The 21,712-nt window shown below is 43.8% G+C and overlaps 1 protein-coding gene across 1 annotated transcript; it reads right to left on the bottom strand.

Annotated features, from left to right (window-relative positions):
- Positions 1-403: 403 nt before the first annotated feature.
- nuak1b (NUAK family, SNF1-like kinase, 1b) lies at positions 404-19,267 on the bottom strand. Its single transcript, XM_069695274.1, has 7 exons — positions 17,858-19,267; positions 12,669-12,789; positions 9,130-9,281; positions 7,809-7,874; positions 7,560-7,679; positions 5,773-5,905; positions 404-4,952 (listed from the first exon to the last, which is right to left on the bottom strand). The coding sequence occupies exons 1-7, from the start codon at positions 18,155-18,157 to the stop codon at positions 3,859-3,861; spliced, it is 1,986 nt and encodes a 661-aa protein (XP_069551375.1). The 5' UTR covers positions 18,158-19,267; the 3' UTR covers positions 404-3,858.
- Between the last annotated feature and the right edge of the window lie 2,445 nt (positions 19,268-21,712).

Below are 21,712 nucleotides of genomic sequence, written 5' to 3'. Positions count from 1 at the left end.
CCTACTGTGAGAAGAGGAGCAGTGTGTAAAGTGTTTGTAGTTCCTTCCCAGTCTAACTTCTGAGACTGCTTGTTCATCCAGTTTCACCGCTGGATCAAACCAGAAATTAAAAAAAAGTTAATAATGTGAAGATTTTCCTATTTTAAAGCAGGTGTGGGAGGTCAGGCTTGAACTAGAAATACACATAAAACAGGCATCAATATTGGCCTATTTGGGCAGGATGAAGCATTTGCAATGTGGTATAAATCAATACTGATCTCCCTTATTATTAAACTTGTTCATATCTATCTATGTGTATTTAAGCTGTTCCTTATGAGCCTCCTTACAAATATGTTAGGTAACTGTTAAACTTATAAATCTCTAGAATAAAAGGACCATTCAAGACAAAAAACACAAACACGTGTAATTTTCAAGAACCATTTATTTAAGTTGATACAGTACTACAGGGGCATCGTGTTGACCCGAATGGACGAATTAAGACATGTTACAGGATTTGAAGAAGTTTTATTGATCCATTACTCCTAAGAAACACACAGTAGACCACTGGCATGAGATGATATCACTAATGAGATGATACCACTCTATTTTAAAAAAGTTATTTTTGTGCTGCACATCCTGAACACAACACAGTCCAAAGCAGGCCAAAGCATGAACACGGAGTACTTTTACAACTATTTTAAATGGCTTGATCAATAAATACAAATATAAAAAACACCTTGATAATAATTTTCATTATCAAAAAAAAAAAAAAAAAAAAAAAGTTCATGAAAGATACCAAAGGCACGCATCTTAATAAACCTTGGCAGTCCAGGATCACCCACAGACAAACTAAAACAATAAAACCAACATTGTGGCAATAGCCAGCAATAGTAATGAACTGTTACGAAAAATAATACTTAAATAACATAATAATACTAAATTATTATTATTGTCATAACAATATCCAGTCACGTTTTCCTATGATTAGACTTTCTGCTAACTAACAGATATGCACCAGTAATTTCCAGTTTGGCAGAGTTAAAGTTTCATCATCAGATTCTTTCCATTGCTTTATTTCCTTTTCTCCTGTGTTGTTCCAGCCTTCTGCCCTCCCCTGCTTCGCTAGAGGTCGAAATACATTTTTCATAGGGTCAGCTGTTCAGATATTAATACGAAATGCCATATTTCAACTAAAACTTACATTTTCAAGAGCTATTTTTTTGCCACTCGGAGGTTGTCTGACCAAAAGAGGGGGAAATGAGATTATACCAATTTCACATCAGATTTTTCTGCTACTTCAAGGAAGGAAGTATTTTTCTGCCATAACATAAAGCAATATAAAGTTTCTTATATTTTGGAAAATCAAAAACAGAAGCATAATAAACCAAAATACTAACATAGTATAATTTTCTCACTGTAAATCCAGTTGACAATAAAATGCAATACAAAAGGCAATAAAATGCAATATAATACGCAGTGGGTCTTTCATTTGAATCAGTACCCAGGACCTTTCCTTCACACGAGCGGACCACTGAAAACATTCAATACGTGATCTTTTTTCCTCGGGGTCAACGACTGCATGCTTTTCCATCCACATCATTTGATATTTTGGATGTTAGTCACCGTTCTCCAATTTTTGTGCTGCTGTGGAAAAGTGTAACACACTTTGGAAGGCCAAAGAGAAGACACAAGTCACACACGGACACTGACAAGCTGTATCGACAGCCTCCAGCATCTCGAATGAAAAAAATAAAAGAAGAAAAATAAAACAAACGTGAGGCAAAGCCAATGTGGGGATGATTTCATTCACCGATGGGGATTCTGAAGTCAAAGTAAAATCCTAAGGGCCCTCATTAGTCCCTGACCCATCCATTCCCAATGATTCCTGTCAAAGCTTCATCACATCTTTGGTATAAAACAAAAACTTTCCATCTACTCTTTCTACTCACTTCCTTTACTTTCACTAATCTACATTACAAATCCTTCAAAAAATAAATCTAACACCGTGACCTTTGCTGTGTTTCACAGGAAAAGTCCTCTCTAATCTCAGCACCGCTCCACGCATCACGCTTTCACACACTTTTCTTCTCCCTCTAGCTATAAATCTCCACGCTCTGCCTCACTCTTACGCTCAAATGAAAACAATAGCTGGCTAATTGTGCTTGGTTGACATAATGAACTAGTATACACAGCTGGAGGGCTGAGCACGGACCGCAGATCCCACCTGTGCTGAGTCGGGCTGCGGCTGATAGAGATCTCCAGCACCAACACGTCTCCGGTCTTTGTCTGAGGAATTCGCTGTGTCATCAGTGAGCTAAAACAAACCACCTTACTTAGTTCTTTTGCAGAGCTTCGGCTAAAATATTAACTAGTCTGACAATGGAAAACAACTACATGTCTTTGGTAAAAAAAAAAATATTAAAAAAAATGCATCTCTCACTTAACAGCCTGTTTTATCAGGTAGCCTCGAACATGTGAAACAACCAAGGTTAAGAAAGCCAGGCACATTCCAGGACTCTGAGGTGGTGTCTGCGCCATCTCCCCTTCCCTGGATGGCCCACTAGGTGAGCCCGTACAGATTCTCTTGTGCTGCCAGCAAAAAACTGTCCAACCATCTAAACTGCTGACACACCGAACTATGGGCTTAAACACTGACATGGAACACAGGAGTTTGTTTCCGAGGTGGCCTGCAGATGCCGGTGCATCTGTGTGTGATTGTACTGGGGGAGGAGACGAGACTGTTTGATCTCATCTGCCTCAGATTGACCTTTGAACCCCAAGACGAGTAAAGTTAGTCAGCTGTGCTCTGAAGGCCCTGGGTATCCACATTCACAAACATGAAAAAAAAAAAAAGCATAACTGGTGACAGGTCGGTCTGGCTTTTCCCTCCAATTTAAGGAAATGACATACATAATTTTATTATGAATCAAAAAAGGCACTTCCTACATATTCCCTAGTATCATACACATATATAGGACATATGCTTTTATGAAGGTATATTTGCCTGCGTGTTTTACATGCACAGACATAGTTATATATGTGGAGTATATGTTTCTCATCATTGAGTAACATAATTATATATGTCAGTTCCGCACAAGAGTTGGAGACTTTAGACTCTTCCAGTAATAGCCAGCGCCCACCAGTTCTGCCCTTGAAACTAAAGCTACAAAATATTAATAAATAATCAGCACTGTTAGTTATTTTTGGAACAAGACCCTGGTTTGTTTCGTTTTTTTTCTTTTTCAAAGGAAGTAAAGATCACAAAAGCATGTGCTCTGTGTGAGTTTTGCTCTGTGTGAGTTTTAAGGTGCTTTTGTAAACTCCTAATCAAAATGGGTGGTGTACAAAGAGAGCCAACCAGTTTCTGGTTGCTGCATTTGTGATTCTAACTTGCCTTCTTGCTGAATATGTAAACATGTTGAACACAGCAAAGTCTATGGGCGGGATAAGAAAGCAGACTGGGTGGCATTGTTTCGTGCCAGCGCCGTCTCTCTCCTGTTCACACAACCTTAACTGAATTTCGTCTGGCCAGAGAAGTGCACCTAAGTGTGTACATATGTGGATGCACATGTGTAAGTGTAGGCATATCTCTTCCATCAAATATCAGCCCCATTTGAAAAACCACAACCTCCCAAAGGTGTATCCCAGTAACGCACTGGTCGTTAATGCCACGCATACACCTCTGTGCGCACACACACACACACACACACACACACACACACACACACACACACACACACACACACACACACACACACACACACACACACACACACACACACACACACACACACACACACACACACACACACACACACACACACACACACACTCAGTCATGTTTAAAACCCTCTGCTTCTTCTCTCTGCCACCCGTCTGTTAGGTGAGGTTGCTGCTGATGTCCAGGGCTTGCTGGTACACCTGAGTCATGTCCTCCAGGTCCCCCAGCAAGGAGAAGCTGCCATTGTCCCCTGGGGAGCCCTTTGTTTTGGGGCCACGGCTGAACTTGGGTCCCTGGAGTTGTGGGGCTGCCTGGAAGCCCTTGAAGTTGGCGAGCTGCAGCAGGTTTTCAGCCGAGACGCAAGCCCTGATGTTAGAGCGTAGGTGGGGGGTGGAAGGGTGCCACTCAGCCCCGCTGAGGGAGCTGGGCGACAGGGACAGGGCGGAGCTGTCCTCCCCGACTATACTGGAGGGCCGACTCTGACTGCGGGACAGACCAGAGTCAGTTGAGGGAGGAGGCTCGCCGAGGACTCCAGCCACCGCTGCTGCTGAGGGAGGCCCACTGTAGGTGGAGTACTTGCCATTTCGCTTCAAAATGCCCTTCCTCCCCATCATTCTCTTGGGTGGAGAGGTGGCCAACAGAGACATACTGGCACCTCCTAAAAGCTCGGAGGACTCACTGCGCTCTGGGGAAGAGTAGTACCCTGATTCCCGCTGCTGGTTGTTCTTCAAGATGCCTTTCTTGGGCAGAGAGGGCACCATCTTAGCTGGCGAGCCTCCTCCCAGAGTCGGCTCCTCTTCCTCCCTATCTGGGCTCGAAGCTTCCTCTCCCCCTTCGGCTTGTTGAGGAAGCACTGCCTGACCCAACTCCAACTCTTCAAGGCTGGCAGACTGCTGTTCTTCAGTAACCCTGGTCTTCAGGATGCCCTTGGGTCTCTTCAGACCTGGCTTGTCCTCTGCTCCACAGTTGGTCTGTCCCGCTTCCACATTTTCCTTCTTGGACTTTTTGGGCCTCTGGCGCAGCAGCTGGGGCATGGCTGCAGCTTTGGCTCCAGAACCACGTGGCTCAGTGCGGTTCTGCCAGTCGATGAAACGGGCCAGCATGGGCGAGCCTCCATGGTCGCGTTGGGTCTCGCAGTCACACACACTGTTCTTCCAGCCCCAGTTTACCCACCAGTGATTGGCTATGTCCTCCACTGTGGCACGGCGATCTGGGTTCACCATCAACATCCAGCGGATCAGTCCACGGGCATCTAGCAGGAAAACAGAGCAATCAGTGAGCTGCCTCATGTTGCACGTCACTGGTGCTAACATGCTAACATTACATGCCATTACAGTCCTACGAGAGGTGCAATGAGGTTAAAACAGCTGGCACTAACTGAAGCTGATCAAAATCCAAAGATGCTGGAACTTGCCGAGGTAGTTAGTGGCGATATAATTATTTCTAACATGCTACATTTGTCCTACATTGTTTTTTTTAATGTAAGTAACAGTTACTTAATTTAGAGGCATATAAAAAATAAAAAATGCAGTGTCTACATCCTTAACAAAGGAATAAGTCACTAAATATTTTACATAAAATATTATTCTGTTATTCAGCGTACACCACAACAATGTATCTACAGTTAAATAACATTACAATGCATATCAATATCTAAATACACCCAATCTGAGTGTCTTTGTAACATAGAAATGTGGATGACAATCACTCTGATCAGCACAGAAATTGAATTTGATATCTTTCAGGTTTGTACCATATAATTCAACCAATTAAGAGTTTGATTAATTAAAAATGAGTATGTTATTATGTTACAAAAAAGTAAAAAAAAGTAGTGTGAGAGATATGTAATGGAATATGTAGATTCCACTCTATGTGTGCATTCAGGGCGCTCTAATCTATGTTGGATTCCCAGTTTGTCGACAAACATCAAAAAGGATTTCATATTTTCTGTGTTCCTGCTGAACTCAATCTGCAGAGTATGATATTGTTTTATGAAGGATGCTGGAATCAGGTGTCTTTTCTGAGCAAAAAACAAAGAGGGATGTGAACTTTTGTGAAGATTTGTGCTGTACCTGAGGACTGAGTGGGCTCTTTGTACTCGCCATTGCTAATCTGGCGAATGAGGTTCTTGTGGTCTCCCCCGTCGAATGGCATGGTTCCGTAGACCAGGGTATACAGCAGTACCCCAAGAGCCCAGCTGTCCACCTGGGGGAAACAAGAACCAGTTTGGTTAATCATACGCAGAACACACTCTGTGAACAAATAAAACAAAAAGTTAGGTGTGTTATGCAATGTAAATTCGGTTTTCCGAGTCTTGTTTTGATTAGTGATTCAGAGCATTAAAATGATTTTTTTTCCAGAATGAGCTCAGCTCTGCTCAACATCGCAGCAGAGCTTTGAGTTATAATCTACAGTTTACATTGACATTAATAAGCACCCAAAACACTTTTTCACACAAACATCACTTAAGGACATCTCTGTTAAAGAGACGCTGCAGGGTGTCTTTCAAAGAAATGACTACAAATGTCAGCACTGTGGTGGGAAATGGTTTTGTTTACCCTCACATAAATTGCCCCCACTCTCTCCTGCTCTGTCAGGCGAAGGCACGAACTTTCTGACCACCAACCTAATGCAATGTGGCTTTCTTAGCAGTTATATAAGACTTTGTGTTTGGGGCATGAGGCGGTGCAGAGCCACAGGGGGAAGTGGTGGGAGTGTAAGAGGGGAAATGAGACCAACAGAGATGGCAGAGTTGTGATATCCTGAGCTCTTGACAACCTGCTGGAGACACACTCAATGACCTGTGTGTGTGTGTGTGTGTGTGTGTGTGTGTGTGTGTGTGTGTGTGTGTGTGTGTGTGTGTGTGTGTGTGTGTGTGTGTGTGTGTGTGTGTGTGTGTGTGTGTGTGTGTGTGTGTGTGTGAGACAGAGTGCGACGGGTGTTGACTGTAGTTTGGGGAGGATGAGATGCTCTGAGGAACGGGACTCTGATGGCAGTAGCTGAAGCTTTGAGACGTAGAAAAAGGATGCGGAAATCACATACGGCCAGTTAAAGAGCTGGTGTACTTCCTTTAAAGCTCTGGACCCACATCAAAAATGTTTCACTCGGCTGTTGCCATTGGTCCATTCACGAGGGCGAGACGGGGCACGCACTATTGTTGTGTTCTATTTTCGTTACCTGTGTTTGCTGTAATTTGTGGCTTCACCCCAACTGTGGTTCTGTAATTTCAATTGCAATTGGACTGTTGCAGTTTTTAGCACTCTTGAGTAAATTATAGTGAATCACGCTAAATTGAATGGTTGAACTTGAATATCTAAAAATGCAACCTCTTTTTTTTTTCCCCTGTGCTGTTGCTTCGTCTTATGCAACTGATGCAGTCTGTAGAGACAACACCCTTCTGGATTTGCCACATATGTGGTTTTGGGGAGACATTTTCACTGTTTCTTTCACCAAAACTATTTGGTTAGATGTGACTTTGACCATGAGTGCTCTTTGAGGCTGCGGAGCTCATTCAAATCCCATTAAGCTGAAGAGAAAGATAACAAAATCTATTCTCCAGTTCCTCACTTCAAAAGATCCACACATTGTAGGAAGGGGAGGACAGGGGAGGGATGCAGAGAATATCTACACTGACCCACTGCGGAGGAGCAAAAGGAGACCTCCCTTTGACTGGCGACTAATCCCATCAAAGAAGCAGGAAACAAAGACTACCACCACTTTGTGTACAGACTACATGATGACGATAACCACGAGTGGGGTGAAGGCTAAATACAACGAGAGATACGTAATGTTCAAATTTAATTTCTAGGGAGGACAATAATTCATTCATTCATTCTTTCATTGGTTCATTGAGCCTCACCTCTGGGCCACGGTACGGTCTCCCATTGACGATCTCTGGTGAAGCATAGAGCGGGCTGCCACAGAAAGTTTGCAGCAGCTTGTCTTTGTGGTAGAGGTTGGACAGCCCGAAGTCAGCAATCTGTGGAAAGAGGGGTAAGTGTGAATGTTACTCAAGCCATGTGATGGTTAATCCCTCCTCCAAAGATCATCGGAGGTGAGGTATTATAGCCTGATGGGTAACGCATCACAGATCAAGGGGCAAACATACCTTAATATTACAGTTTTCATCCAGTAGCACATTTTCCAGTTTCAGATCCCTGTGCACAACTCCATTCTGAAAGTCAATGAGAAAAAAACCAACATGACTGGTGTGTCTACCCGTTCATTATTCATAGAGTCCATTGTATTACGAGATCATTTACGCCAACAAAGATAGCTCGTGGCACTCGGGGGAAATCAAGGTAGCCTGTTGGTTTAGTCCTCTTTAATTGGTCTTGTCCCCTCTCGGGTCTTTTTGCTGACATCTGTTGTGATTTTCTTTTTTTTTTTAAACGCCTCACATGTGTCACATAAACATGAGCCTGTAATTACCACCCCGTATGAATGATGTTCTCACAGCATCTTGGGATAAAGAAACAACGATGCTGTTAATGTTGGGCTTTAAAAAAAAAAAAAAAAGTCCAGGAATTAACATGTGGTATGCAGACAGCCAGAACCGAGCTCAGATGTGGAGGAGTGACTTCATCCGTCACCCCCCTGCCGGCTTGCGCCGCTCTGCATGGCATCTCCCATTGATTATTGTCTGGCACAGAGCTCGTGTTCACATGACCCTGATTGGTGGAAATAAAGAAGAAGTGGCTCCTTGCTTGTTGTGTCAGTGACTCACGCCACTCCACCCGGCAGGAGGTTGCGCTTGGTGGTGATGATTCATCATTCAAGGCTGTCTGGGACTCTCCTATCGGAGGGCCATGACATCATCCCTATCACCAGCTGGGGAAGAGTATGACAAGAGAGGAGACCATCCAAACAGGCCCCGGGACCTTGGAGGTTTTGATGGGAGTTAGTGAGGTGTGGAACAAGGGTTGACATGGGTGTGGCTGGAGCTAAAGCTCTGGGGAAAAGCTCTCTGGGTATCTCGGGACATCCATCAGTGTGTGTGTGTGTGTGTGTGTGTGTGTGTGTGTGTGTGTGTGTGTGTGTGTGTGTGTGTGTGTGTGTGTGTGTGTGTGTGTGTGTGTGTGTGTGTGTGTGTGTGTATGTGGCAACCGATGAGCACAGAATTAATGCGGGGTCTGTTTGTTGCACTGCACTGTAATCAGAGCATAAGCCTGAATTAAACTGGCCTGTGTTCCATCTTCACTTAGAAACAGATGACTCCTTCACACCGGAGCGCCAAGAAAAGCATACAGTGTAGGGCCTGCAGATTAACTGGCTATATGGCAGGCTGTGGACGTGCATGGTTTGTGTTGCAATGAGCCTGGAAAACAAAAGTCCGCATGTGTGTGAAAGAGGCAAAGAGTGATTTAAGGTGACCAGAAAATGAATGTGCGTGTTTTTCTCTACGTAAAGCATGGGATGGGTTTCCTCACCTTGTGGCAGTGGTGCACGGCAGAGACTATCTGTCTGAAGAAGTGTCGCGTCTCTCGCTCGCTCAGGCGCCGGCGCTCGCTGATGTAGTCATACAGCTCGCCCTTGCTGGCGTACTCCATCACGATCACGATCTTGTCCTTGTTCTCGAACACTGACAAATGATAGGAACATATTTGGAGTCCATTATTATTGTACGTTCAGAAAAATAAGTTTATATTAACGTGGACGGGAAGACAACCTCTGAAATCCTCCCAGGTTCATTTGTTCATGAAAGCAAAGTAAACCAGTTCACCCCCTATAGTTTTGGAGCAGGAATCCAAATTCCAGAGGAGCATATTATATCTCTACACTTCTCCCGGGGTTACATCACCCAAACCCCACCTCATGTGTCTGGCTCCTTCACAACATCGCAGGGAGGGGCTGTTAACTCAATCAAGCCCACTCCTTGGAGACCAGAGCGAGTGGAGAGCAGTGAGAACAGACAGGAAACGCAAAAGCCAAGTCGAGAAGAGAAAGAGTTAGCCTCACAGCAACAGAGTCAAACGACAGCCTTGACACATCGCATTTCAACTTCACATCATGTCGCCATTTTTTTACAACACACTCCCATATTCCTAACCAGCACACTGAGTCGGAGGCTCAGACTTAAATATCCCATGTAATGCTTCACTGATTAGTAATTTATGACTCGTAGGCTTTATTTTACACTTAACAGACAGACATTGACTTTATGACCAAAACAAATCTACTGTAAAGCATTACTATCCAACTTCAGCTCACCAAACGTATGATTGTGTGTCAGTTTTTAGCCTTCTGGTTTATAATTTCAGCTTGGAAACATATTTCTCCATGGCATGAAGGGAATGACAGCGGTTAGGTGGGGAGAGAGGGAGAGAGGGAGAGAGATGGAAACACTTGAGGAGATGACTACAACACAGTCAGCCATGTTGCTACATATTGTGCGTGTTGATTTTCCCACACAGCAGGGTCACCGGGGGTTGAGGGCCCCTACTCTCTGCATCCTTCAGTGAGCACCTTCATAGTCTGTCACACTACTTTCCTCAGTCTCTTCCCCCCCCACCCCTCTCCCCGACCCCCCTTCCCTCCCAGTGTCCTTTTAAAGATATAATCCTTTACAAAAACACACAGTTGCTGAGTGATGGTAATGCTCTCTGATTGTGACTGTCTGGCTGCTTGGGAAGCAACAGACGGGAAGTAAGCCAAGCACTCTGGAGGGGCAGAGCAGATCCAGCCCTCTGATTGGTGGACAGAGTGGTGACCTAGGGTGATCCTTGATGGGGTTGTACTTGGAAAGCCAATTGTCAGCTTGCACTCCCATTCACCTTTGACCTCCACTGGTGAAATAATTACCTGGCTTACATAACGGGTTTGTTACAGCCCGTTGGGTGAGCCAGCCTCACTGTCACTCACTGCGCTTTGTTCACAGGTCAGGCCCTCACATCTGGATAATTAGCACCTATTGTTCTATTGCCTGCACTGCTGATAGATAAAACTCGTATGGGGAACAAGAAGCTGGGTGCTATTACAAAGTGCAATACAGTAGAGTGGAGAAATACTACTCATGCAGTCAATAAACAAGTAAGCATTTGTTTTGGGGGTTTCTATGCTAAGTACCTCGAGGTTATGATTGGCTGATTTACTAAATTTGACCAAATTTCCTTTAGCTTACGTCAGTTTTGTCAGGCTAAGCATTTGTCCCTACGTGCACAAACGAGGTAGTAACATTTTATTTGGATGTATCAATTTGTGCCTTTACAGCATACTATGGGGTTTACTGCTTGTTTCAAAAGGAGGGCACTAAGGCACAGTTGTGCCTGAGGAGCGAAGAGCTAAACCCGCTTCTAAATGCCCCACTCAGCATGCTGATGGATGCAAAATGCGAGGGAGTGGTAAAAATCTATCTTCACGCACACATCTGGTTCAGCTTTGCTTCACACAAGGCAGTTAGCAGGGGCTGTTGAAGAGGGTGTTGCCGGATACACAAATCTCTTGGCCTCCTATATATCTCTAAAGCATGGCTGGGTGGAGGCCAGGCCACAACAGTAAACGCTGGATTTGAGGAGAAACACCAAAGAGCGAGAGCAATGAGGCTGGTGGAGTTTGTTGGTGGAGAAAGCCGTTTATAAAGGAAGGCAGCACATATAGGAGCACCATTCAGGCTCGATGGAGTTTATAAAGCTGGGTGTTCTTTTCATCATTCTCTTACAAAACACATAAAACTCAGCTGCACTTCAGCCCTCCAGCTGACTGCTGGCACGTTCCCATGACAAATAGTGATGTTTGTTGCCTATACACACTGCTGATAATGACCTGGGGAATTTGAAACTGTACAAAGGACAGTGGGTAAGCCAGTTTGGGCAGTGGCACACAACCTGCTGCAAATGTGCCAGGGCTGCTATCCTGAAAGAGTCATTGAAACTGCTGCTTTGTTGACACAGGTATAAAAATAGTCACAAATCATATGAAATCGGCTCACACCGCAGTGCCTTGTGACTTTAAATGCCTGCACATGGGCCCAGACTACATTACAAGCGATGATGGATTGCAAGCAATATGCCGTAAAATTCAATGGGAATTGTTCCACCTGTGCACTCACCATTAATACTAATCTGTTTTCTTCCAGTGAGGTTAAGGTCATTCAAAAGGGCTCATAGCAAAAGAAGGAGGTCCCCAAGGCATAAATATGTGTGCTGTCTGAGCCTGACTTGAAGGCTTTGATATTTAGAGAGTTGCTTCCTGGGGTAGATATATGTTGCGGTTGGTCCAGGGAAGGCTAAAGGCCTTTCTTTCCACTGCATAGCACCGGACTGGAGTCAGACAGGGTGCAAGCTTGGGTGACTGGGGTCAATCCAGTGTCTCCCTAGCCACACACACACACACACACACACACACACACACACACACACACACACACACACACACACACACACACACACACACACACACACACACACACACACACACACACACACACACACACACACACACACACACACACACACACACACACAGGCCCATACATTGACATAAATATACTAGGACTTAGTTAGACACAGTTATGTGCAAACACACGCACATGCACGAGTACAGTCTGGTTCCCAGCTGCAGTTGTCTCTAAGTATCAGCAGATGTCTGGCCCTGAGATCAAGACCAGAGAAGACAAGGGATGAGACCTCTTAGATGTGGGAGAGGCAATCCCTTACAATATCACCCCTCGTATAAATACAAACTTTCAACACACACACGCACACACACACACACACACATTCAGAGATCCAGACGCACACACCGTCAAAGCAATCCAGACTTTTACTGGCCCAGGCAGCCAGACAGAGAAGATGAATAACATCCCAGAGCTGTCGTCCAGCACTTATTATGACATCTGCATGTCATAACATGACAGTCCCGCAGCTAGGAGAATTTTTGGACATGAGTGTTTTTGTTTATGTGTGTTCAAGTCAAACGAGTGTCTATGATTTGATTTGATTGTGTTTGTAGACACACACCAGAACCTCACCTTCATATATGGAGATGATGTGTGGGTGGCGGAGGGATGACATGATCTCGATCTCACGGCGGATGTGCACCATGTCCTGATCATCCTTGATCTTCTCCTTCCGAATGGACTTGATAGCCACCTGGGAACAGAAGACAGAAAACACTTTGATCAGATGACTTACAGCGACATAAAGTCGAGGATATCTTGAGTGCATCTTGTGTGACGGTTTCAATTAAATTGATTACGTAAGTATGTACATTTAATTTGAAACAGGAAATCACCAAAGACAACTGTGCAATAAGATTAGCGGACAACACATTTATGTCACATGCAAGTGAGTGAACTTTAAACTGTACATGACTCTTGCATAGTACAAACTGTACACCATGTGACGCCTGTCTGTCTCAGTAAAAGCATGTGAGCCAACAAAGCAACTAGTCCTTCATCTTCGAGTCTAACAGAAATGTAATCCCAGTCTCAGCATGAAACAAAATAAAGGTGCACTCTTTGAGAAAAACAACCTGACACATGTGGCCATAACAGAGGCTTGTTTTGTACCCTTTCATAGCCTGGGCCTAAATTTAGCCAAGTATTAGTCAGTGTTACAAGCCAGGGGTATGATCAGTTACCCAAGCCCCTCTCTAACAGAAGAGGGCAGATTCACACAGTGGACCATTGTGGTTTCCATGGCAACCATCTACCTGAGTGCAGTTGTTGTTAAAAAAAAAAAAAAAAAAGACATTCTTTTTTTCCGACATCATCCCCCTGCCTCCCCTCTGCTCCATATATGATGCCAGCATGCCAACATGCCTATAAAGGCAATGTTGATGTCATTATGAGGTGTGTTCACCATCCCACTTAGTGTGTTAGCAGGTTAACATTTATGTATTGGCACTACACACAAAGTACAGCTTAGGCTGATGGAAATCTCATTAACTTTGTCGGAATTGGCTCATAAAAACGTGTTGAACAAATTAAAATTCTGGCTGATGATGGTGCAAGAGAAAAAGTTTAATGAGCCCCGAAGTTACTGCAGTTCCTCCAGTGGGGACCACGGATGTCTGTGCTAATTTGTGTGGCAATCAATCCTACAAATATGGATACATTCTTCTTAAACCACAACTGTGAACCTCATTGTGGTGCAAGGAATCAAGAGAGAACATATGGCTTCACCGTCTGGACATCATCAATGTCTGTACAGGATTTCATGACAATCTATTCAAATGTTGTTATGATATTTCAGTCAGCACCAAAATGGACCAACTGAATGACAGACTAAACTTCTCATCCACAGAGCCAATGAGGACCAGGAGTATCATGAAAAGAAGTGAGTAAGTTTTGATGTGTTCACAATTACTGGAGAGGTCAGAGTGCTCCTCAGTATTGTCAGTATTAACCTACACAGAAATGTTTCCTCCCCTGTCAAGAAAGTCCTTGAGAAGACACTGATAACTACTCTGTCTCTTATTTTTAGTCATTCTGATTCAGAGCAGCTAATGGCCTACATTTGAAACAGCCTGTGAAGCCGACCTGCTGGGAGTTTTATGGAGGAATGAGGAGAATGAGCAGGGGCCGAGGAAGTGATTTAGTCTAATTGCCTTGCCAAATGGATCCTTTTTAGGAGATTCATCAGTCAACAGAGACACTTGATTTGACGATTTTTCATTATCATGGCAATGCCACGGAGTCAGCCGTAACTGGATGCATTCAAACCACTAACCTATGCACTCCATAAATGAGAGGTTAGCGGCTTTCTCCAAATAAACCAATCGGGAGTACACAGTCTGGTACATCACTCTAATTGTAGCCTAAACATTCTGGATAGAGTCCTGGGTTTCCTTTGATCAGGCCTGGATAGAGTCTGTTCACTCTGAATTCTGTTAGTTTAAACTTTTGTCCTCTCCTAGCTAAGCTGCAGCGTTCGGAGGAGCCCAGCTTTATTCCATGCAGCAGAAACCACAGGCAGTAGCGAGTGCCAAGCTAATTACCGTGTACATCAATAAAAATAACCCCAAACCGGAATAGCTCCCTTCCAGAGCACGTCTTGATTACATAGAATTTAAAGAAATGATACCATAATAAACAAGCCAGGGTCCGGGGGGTTCACATGCTGGGTGCATAATTGGTAAAAGTTGTTTGTGTCTTAACACTGATGTTTTCGTTTACCTCATCAGAATCAAGACTTTAGCACTGATCCCCACAATGTGAGGAACATTTTTTGACTGTGGTGTTTAACAGTGAAACAAAATGTGAGTCACCTTCCTGGATTTAATGTAGGAATTAATTCAGGAATTCATTAATTTAGGCAATAATTGAAAAATAACCCACAAACGCAAGTAAAATGTCTGTAAAACTGCTGCTTTTTTTTTTTTTCTCCTGGCAGGGCAGTAATCAATCTTTAACAGCCATCATCTTAATTCTACACTGAACTCACTGAATGAGGCTGCTCTCCCACATTGGGCTTGAGACAAAGCCAGGTATCTCTTTGGGTTTCTCCTCATGTTCCCTAGCCATGACCCCGATGTGGATCATTAAACAGGACTGCAGATCAGCCACTTGCCAGCTGGCCGGGCTGGCTGACACAGCTACGCTTGTCCTTAAGTGGATCCCTATTACTGTCACTCACAGTAAACAGGCGCTGCACTGCTGCCCACGCTGGCCAATGCCAGGTATGGGGGCAGCCTCGCCCGCCCCCACCACCCCGAACTCCCCCCGCCCCCTCCACTCTTATTCTCAAAAGAGTTTGTTTGAAGTGAAAGTCCATCTTTCGCTTCAGTGGAGCCTGACATCTTCCTGCGCTTTCTCAGGCCATTAAAATAGATGAAGTATTCATCACAAGCTCACCCGTCCCTGTATTGTCTAAAGATCATGATCATCTGCTGTGTTGACTGTGTGTCTGAGTCAGAGTTCAGGGGAGAGAAAGTGAGTGGGAGGAAGAGGCCAGTCACTTTTCAAGAGGACTATATTATACAAACACAGCCAGGAATCATAATACCTCATCAGCAGCACCACATATAGCAGAGGAATGTCAGTGTCCCCCCCCCCTTGCGTACCTCCCCATCGAATCCATTGTTGGGTAATGATGTAATCTGGTGCTTTAAGCTCATATTAATATGACTCTGTATCCCCTTTAACTGAGGCCGTCCCTCGCGCTTGTTATGGCGGTGGGCTTCCCCGTAGCTCTGCGCTAGCGGCTCACCCCCTCCTGGCTGTGATGGACCGTCCACACAGGATATTAACCTTCCTCTCCAATCTCATTTCCTGCTGTGGATGGCCTTCCATGTGTCAATGTCCATTTTAGGCCTGGCTGTCACCACAACCTTTTCACTATAGTCCTCTAGATGGCATATGATGCTTTAAAACTCACACAGGGTCTTTCTTGTCTGTCTCACAAGTATATAAACACGGAGCCCATCTTCTACAGGCAATGCTCAAATACATGAACATGTGCATATGTCCTACATCCTCACAATGATCTCTATGATCAATTGCACTTCATATAATGCTGAGTTTTCACAGAGCTGCCAAGCAGTACAACATATGGCAATCCATATTAAAAGAGACAATTGTTCAGTTCTACTTTCACTGACACTCTGAATGCTCTTTTAGTTCATTCCCACACACACAGCTGCACAACAGCGAGAGAGACACACACACACACACACACACACACACACACACACACACACACACACACACACACACACACACACACACACACACACACACACACACACACACACACACACACACACAACTTCCTCTGTTTATCTCCTCACTCTGCTCTTCTCATTGGGTCGGTGGTACGAGCCAAAAAAGGTGCTGGGACTCGAAATGATTGCATAACAGTCTCACCACACTGCTGTATCTGCCATATGGACACAAGGGACTTCCTCTGGGTCAGAGGTCAAGTAAACTCTAGCAACACAGTGCCAGACTGCACGTGGCCTGTAAGGTGGCCTGCAGTCAGGCTCTGTTGGGACTCCATGTGCAGACACACTGCTTCCTCCAGATATGCCAGTCTCACATTAAACACTGTGGTGTAAGGAAGTCCTGCACTTTTCTATTTTAAGTCTGAATGTTATGCTTTATTGCAAATGTAGCCCATGTGACAAATAGTATTACTTTTTCAGCAAAAATGCAGTTTTATGATGCTAGTAAAAGTACAAGTCAAAAGAGAGTAAGCCCTACCAGCAGGTTTGTGGCCCGACTTATTAGGCACAGATATACCAGGAGCTATGAAACCATTGGGGGACATTGTTGACCTATACCAAGTTTCCCCACTGGCACTCAGCAAATGGAAAGTTCCTCATGCACTGCCAGAATGGGCACATGGGTCATATTTTGCCACACTTGGAAATATTGGGAGATGTGCAGGTCTGCAAGGACATAACAACAGATGGTGGGTTTACTATGACTAACACAGCTTATCACGTTAAATAAAGAAACAGAAAGTGTTGGCAGCGTTTAGGACTGGCCCCAGCAAACACACTCACATCCACACAGTGAAATACAAACTGGAAAGCACAAACTATACAGTAGTCACAGTGCTAAAAGTCAAATGCTGCAAAAAATAATTTGATGAATTGTTTTCGTCGCACAAAATGAAGTATATACAAAAATAAAAATAAAACTGTGACCACCCTTCGCCTTTAAAGCAGCAATAGTGTTTCAAGGGAGGCCGGCTATTGTTCCAAGCATCTTGGCACAGTTCTGTACATTTAGGTTGTCTCCATATAGCTTTTTATAGATCACATGCCTCTCTGAATGCACTGTGATAGATAAGAATATAAACCTCTAAACTGACAATAAACCTTTTGCACTGAACTGTATAAAACACTGACCGAATAAAAGTGAAAGGGCCTCGGTAGTATCTCTGGGGGGACTTTTAGCTGCTGCTCATAATGCTTACTGGGGGTCACACAAGTGGCATCAGTCTGCCAGTAGCCGGATTTGCACTCCAGCATCCGGTCGTGAGGCCCTGCACAGGACCAGGCGTGTGCTGCGCAACTCTCCAGCCCCATGGACCCTTTTGGAGCATGGGGGGAATTCCCAGCGGGGGAAGGACACGCACACGTCTCCGAGAGCAACAAACCACTTCATTTCGGGCCAGTGTTGTTTGTAGTGTTGACTACAAAAGTATGCATGTACTAAAAGCATCATGACAGATGTTTACAGCTGTTCAGAGTGCCTCTCAAGTGGCTCACCTCTCTGCCGGAGCGCCGCTCGATGGCCTTCTTCACTTTGCCGTAGGTGCCTCTTCCCAGCGTCTCCAGCAGCTCGTAGCGGTGCTTCAGGTTGTGCTTGTGGTGGTGTTTCTTTACGCCCGAGTTCCTCCGTCCATCGCCTCTTGTCGGGGACTCTTCAGGTGAGTTGCCGGCAGGTGAAGGTGGAGCAGGAGGCGCAGGCGATAAGTCACCCCCCGCCGGTTTGCCCGCTGAACTTTGGCCTTTCGTGGCCTCGGGACGGATGGCCCCCCGGTGGGGCGATAAATAAGCGGTTTCCATCTCACTAGGGAAGTCACACAACCTTCCCACTGTTAAATATTTCAAATTACCTACTTATAACAAATTGATAGTATAATACTTATAGGCCTAATAATAGTAATAATAAATAAATAAATTACAAGGAATAACGTTAGTCATGTTATCACGTGTGGAAACTAACATTTCCAGATTGTCTTAGTTAATCAATTGGCTTTGATCGAAGTGAACAGATTCCTCCTCCTACCTATTCATCGCTTTAAGCTATATAATCAATCTAGTAATGGATTACCAACGGCGCACAGAGGTCTAAAACGATCGGTCCATAATTACCTAATATATACTCCTCTATCACTGGATAAAAATAATTATAGTGCCAATATTGTAATAAAATATAGCCTGTATTCACATTTCAGCAGCAGGCTGCATGCCGGAAGCTGAACACACTTTCGATTCAAAGATGCTATATTGGCTATAATATATGTGCAAGCTCTATCCCATCAAAAGAAAGAAGCCTAAATAAACTGATCTAATCTCCTCACTCCTCAACTGACTGGCATGATCTAGCTGTGGTTAAATCTGGCTCGTTCACATTATCTGTCGTCCTAAACGCTGCCAACATCACGAGAAAGGCGAGAAAGCTGCGACGAAACCGGCGTTTTGGATGAAGATGACCCTCATTTTGTCCACGGCCCAGGTACAGCTCCTCATTCATCGGGACTCTGTCTATTGTGCGACTGCATGCTCCTTGCCGAGGTCGACGGTGGTAGACGTGCGCTGGGATCGGACACTATCTCAAGCTGAGACGCTGTGGATATTGCCATGGTCGCTTCGCTGCTCCCCCTCTTCTTCTTCTTCTTTTTCTTCTTCTTTTTCTTCTTCTTTTTCTTCTTCTTCTTCTTCTTCTTCTTCTTCTTCTTCTTCTTCTTCTTCTTCTTCTTCTTCTTCTTCTTCTTCTTCTTCTTGTGCCCTTCTTCTGTTTCTCCTTCCCTTTCTCTCTCTATCCTCAGCGTGAGGGGCCGTGGAGAAGGAACGCTCGAGAGGAGCGGAGACCGAAGGCGGAGTTACGGCAGACCTCCTCCTCCTCCGTCTTTCCTCTTGCCTTCTCTCTTTGTGCTCTCATCCCCACTCACATCTCCGATGTGACTGCCGCCGATCAGGGGCGTAGCCTGGGATCATGTGCACGCGAGGTGCGCCCCCCCCCCCCCCCCCCTGCGCCTTTGGTGTCTTATGGTTACTGTCATCCATTTCTGTCACAATGAGCACAAATACAAAGCCACATAAATTGTGTTCATAGCATTCATCCCCAATCATTGGCGTACCTCCAACAATGTCCCATTTGTTTGGCTTTTAGGTAAACCTCCAAGAACAGGTGCACATCCTTAAAGGTGCCACATGTAAGATTCAAGTCCCGTCTAGTAATAACACTTTGTACGTAGAAAGCGGGAGAGTCGCTGCATCATCCAGTCTGGTCTCTGTCCAGCTCTTATTGTTTCAGCTGTTTGGTCTAATTGTCAATATTTGTTTCAAAGTCACATACAGATACACATATTCTAACTGGTCTGAACTGTGCATCAACAAACAGCAGGCTTCATATATTAACAGACAGTAATATTATACAATTAGCAAGCCTACCTTTTGAGGCTATTGTTACATAGCCATGGTAGGCATTGCCAGCTGTTCACTCATCAGTCTAGAAGAAAGGTTGGGAGTTCAGCATAAAAAAAAAAAAAAAAATTCCATATCCAACCTATAAAGGAATAGTTTGACAATTTGGAAAATTGAGAGTTACGTACTAAATTATTATTTGTTTACCTGGATTCTTCTTGACACGTTGAGGTTGCCGGACAACCAAATCAGCAAAGCATTTAGGAAGTCACAGGTTCTGTCAACTGTTTGTAATATTCACAGCATATTCTGGGTAAATATAACCTGATGTGAGAGACACGTTTAAGTGAAAGCATGTATACATATAAACTTGTGATGTAATGTTGCAGTATTATCAAATTAGATAACTAGAGAGATGATGGATAACTTGTTCAGTTTCAATAATACACCCAAGGAATAACACGCTAACAGAAAATGAAGGCGAGCTGTTGAAAGAGCATTACATTTGCTTGAGGTAACACAAACTGTGGATCCATATTGAGGATCAGGATTTTCTAAAGTAGAGCTGAACATTGCAAACAATGGCACTTTTTGAAAAAAAAAATTCAACTATAAACCACCTCACACAATAAACTGAAAAAATATTTGACATACAGTGGACTCAATCATTGTCCAACCATTTCAGCTCATATCTTGATCAAGATGAACATTCTTAGCATTTTATTATCCAAATAACAGAAGGGTTGTGCAGCGTTTGTGGATGCGTGCGCTCTCTGACTGACTGATTTGACAATTATCATGATAGCACTTTATTGTTATAGGCACAGTTATAGCACTCTGATCTCCAGAAAGAAAAAAAAATGTATAAACTCAAGCAAGTTAAGAGATATTTCTCTAATGACAACATGTGTTGGAAACTCAACCAATGTTGAGTTGATGTCATTCTCAGGATGGGCCAAATATGTTTATTTCCTTCGTTTCTTAAAATTTCAAATATGTCTGTAAACATTTTAACATGTGACATGCTTTTCGTGGCAGAATGGGCAGGTGGAGGGGGGGGGGATAACAGGTCTTCAAGTAACTATGTTCACTCTGAGGAGATAACTTGCTGTGGCCAAACTCTGTCCAACAGCCGGACTGCCTTGATTTTACTGGTACTTACATATGCTTGTGTATTTCAGCAGCTAATTTCAGAGGAACAGTTTAAGCTCACTTTTGTATGGTCTTCTCAATGCCTGGCATCATTTTGATGTGTTCTTGGGCACAAAGAGTGCCACCACTGCCCTCATGTGGTGAAAGTAGGAACACGTGTAGACAGGGGGATATTTACACAATCAAAAGAGTCATGACAAAGGTAAACAATATAAAAACACTATGACCTTAATAATACAAGATTAAAACATATCCCATGGTCAACAAAGAGCTTGTTTGATGTGTAAATGTATAAACTGTTCTCGTTCAGCACCGAAAAAGCTTTAAATACAACTGCAGCATGTGATCATGGAAACTATTTCAATGTTTCATATATAAACTGCTGATGTTATTAGGACTGGGAGTTACCACAGTCTGCTAAAAGTACAGAATTTTTAACCAACATGACAATGCTTTTTGGAAACAGCTGTAAATCAACATAATAGCTGTGCCATATAGATCACATCAATGTTTTTGCATGTTTTATTGCCTTTTTCTAGTCCCTTTCCTAAAAATCATAAATACCTCGCTTAACCATTGAGCACTTCCTGAGGTATGCAATTAGGATTTTTTTTTTTTAATGTAACTGTTAAATACATGCATTCAAATAATGATGACCATTAAACCCCATATCACTTATCATCTATCAATTACAATTAAAAATCATTGAAATGTTGAATTTAATTTACAAGATTTTACTCATTCTTAAATTTGAATACTTGGATGTGAAGTGGTGAATGTAAATTTACAGCACAGAATATTTGGGTATTTGTTTGTGCT

The sequence above is a fragment of the Brachyistius frenatus genome, unplaced genomic scaffold (genome assembly GCF_029030835.1).
Source record: "Brachyistius frenatus isolate BFR_SWC_R1_liver_20210118 unplaced genomic scaffold, ASM2903083v1 Contig_19, whole genome shotgun sequence".
Lineage (NCBI taxonomy): Eukaryota > Metazoa > Chordata > Actinopteri > Embiotocidae > Brachyistius > Brachyistius frenatus.
Note: the sequence above shows the minus strand (reverse complement) of the source record. Positions and strands in the feature narration are given on the sequence as shown.

Coding starts and splice junctions, on each gene's coding strand:
- nuak1b (XM_069695274.1), bottom strand. CDS start 18,157: ATGGAAACCGCTTATTTATCGCCCCACCGGGGGGCCATCCGTCCCGAG. Junction 9,282..12,668: donor CATCATCTCCATATATGAAG/GTGAGGTTCTGG, acceptor ATCATTTGTCAG/TGTTCGAGAACAAGGACAAG. Junction 4,953..5,772: donor AGAGCCCACTCAGTCCTCAG/GTACAGCACAAA, acceptor TTTTCCTGCTAG/ATGCCCGTGGACTGATCCGC.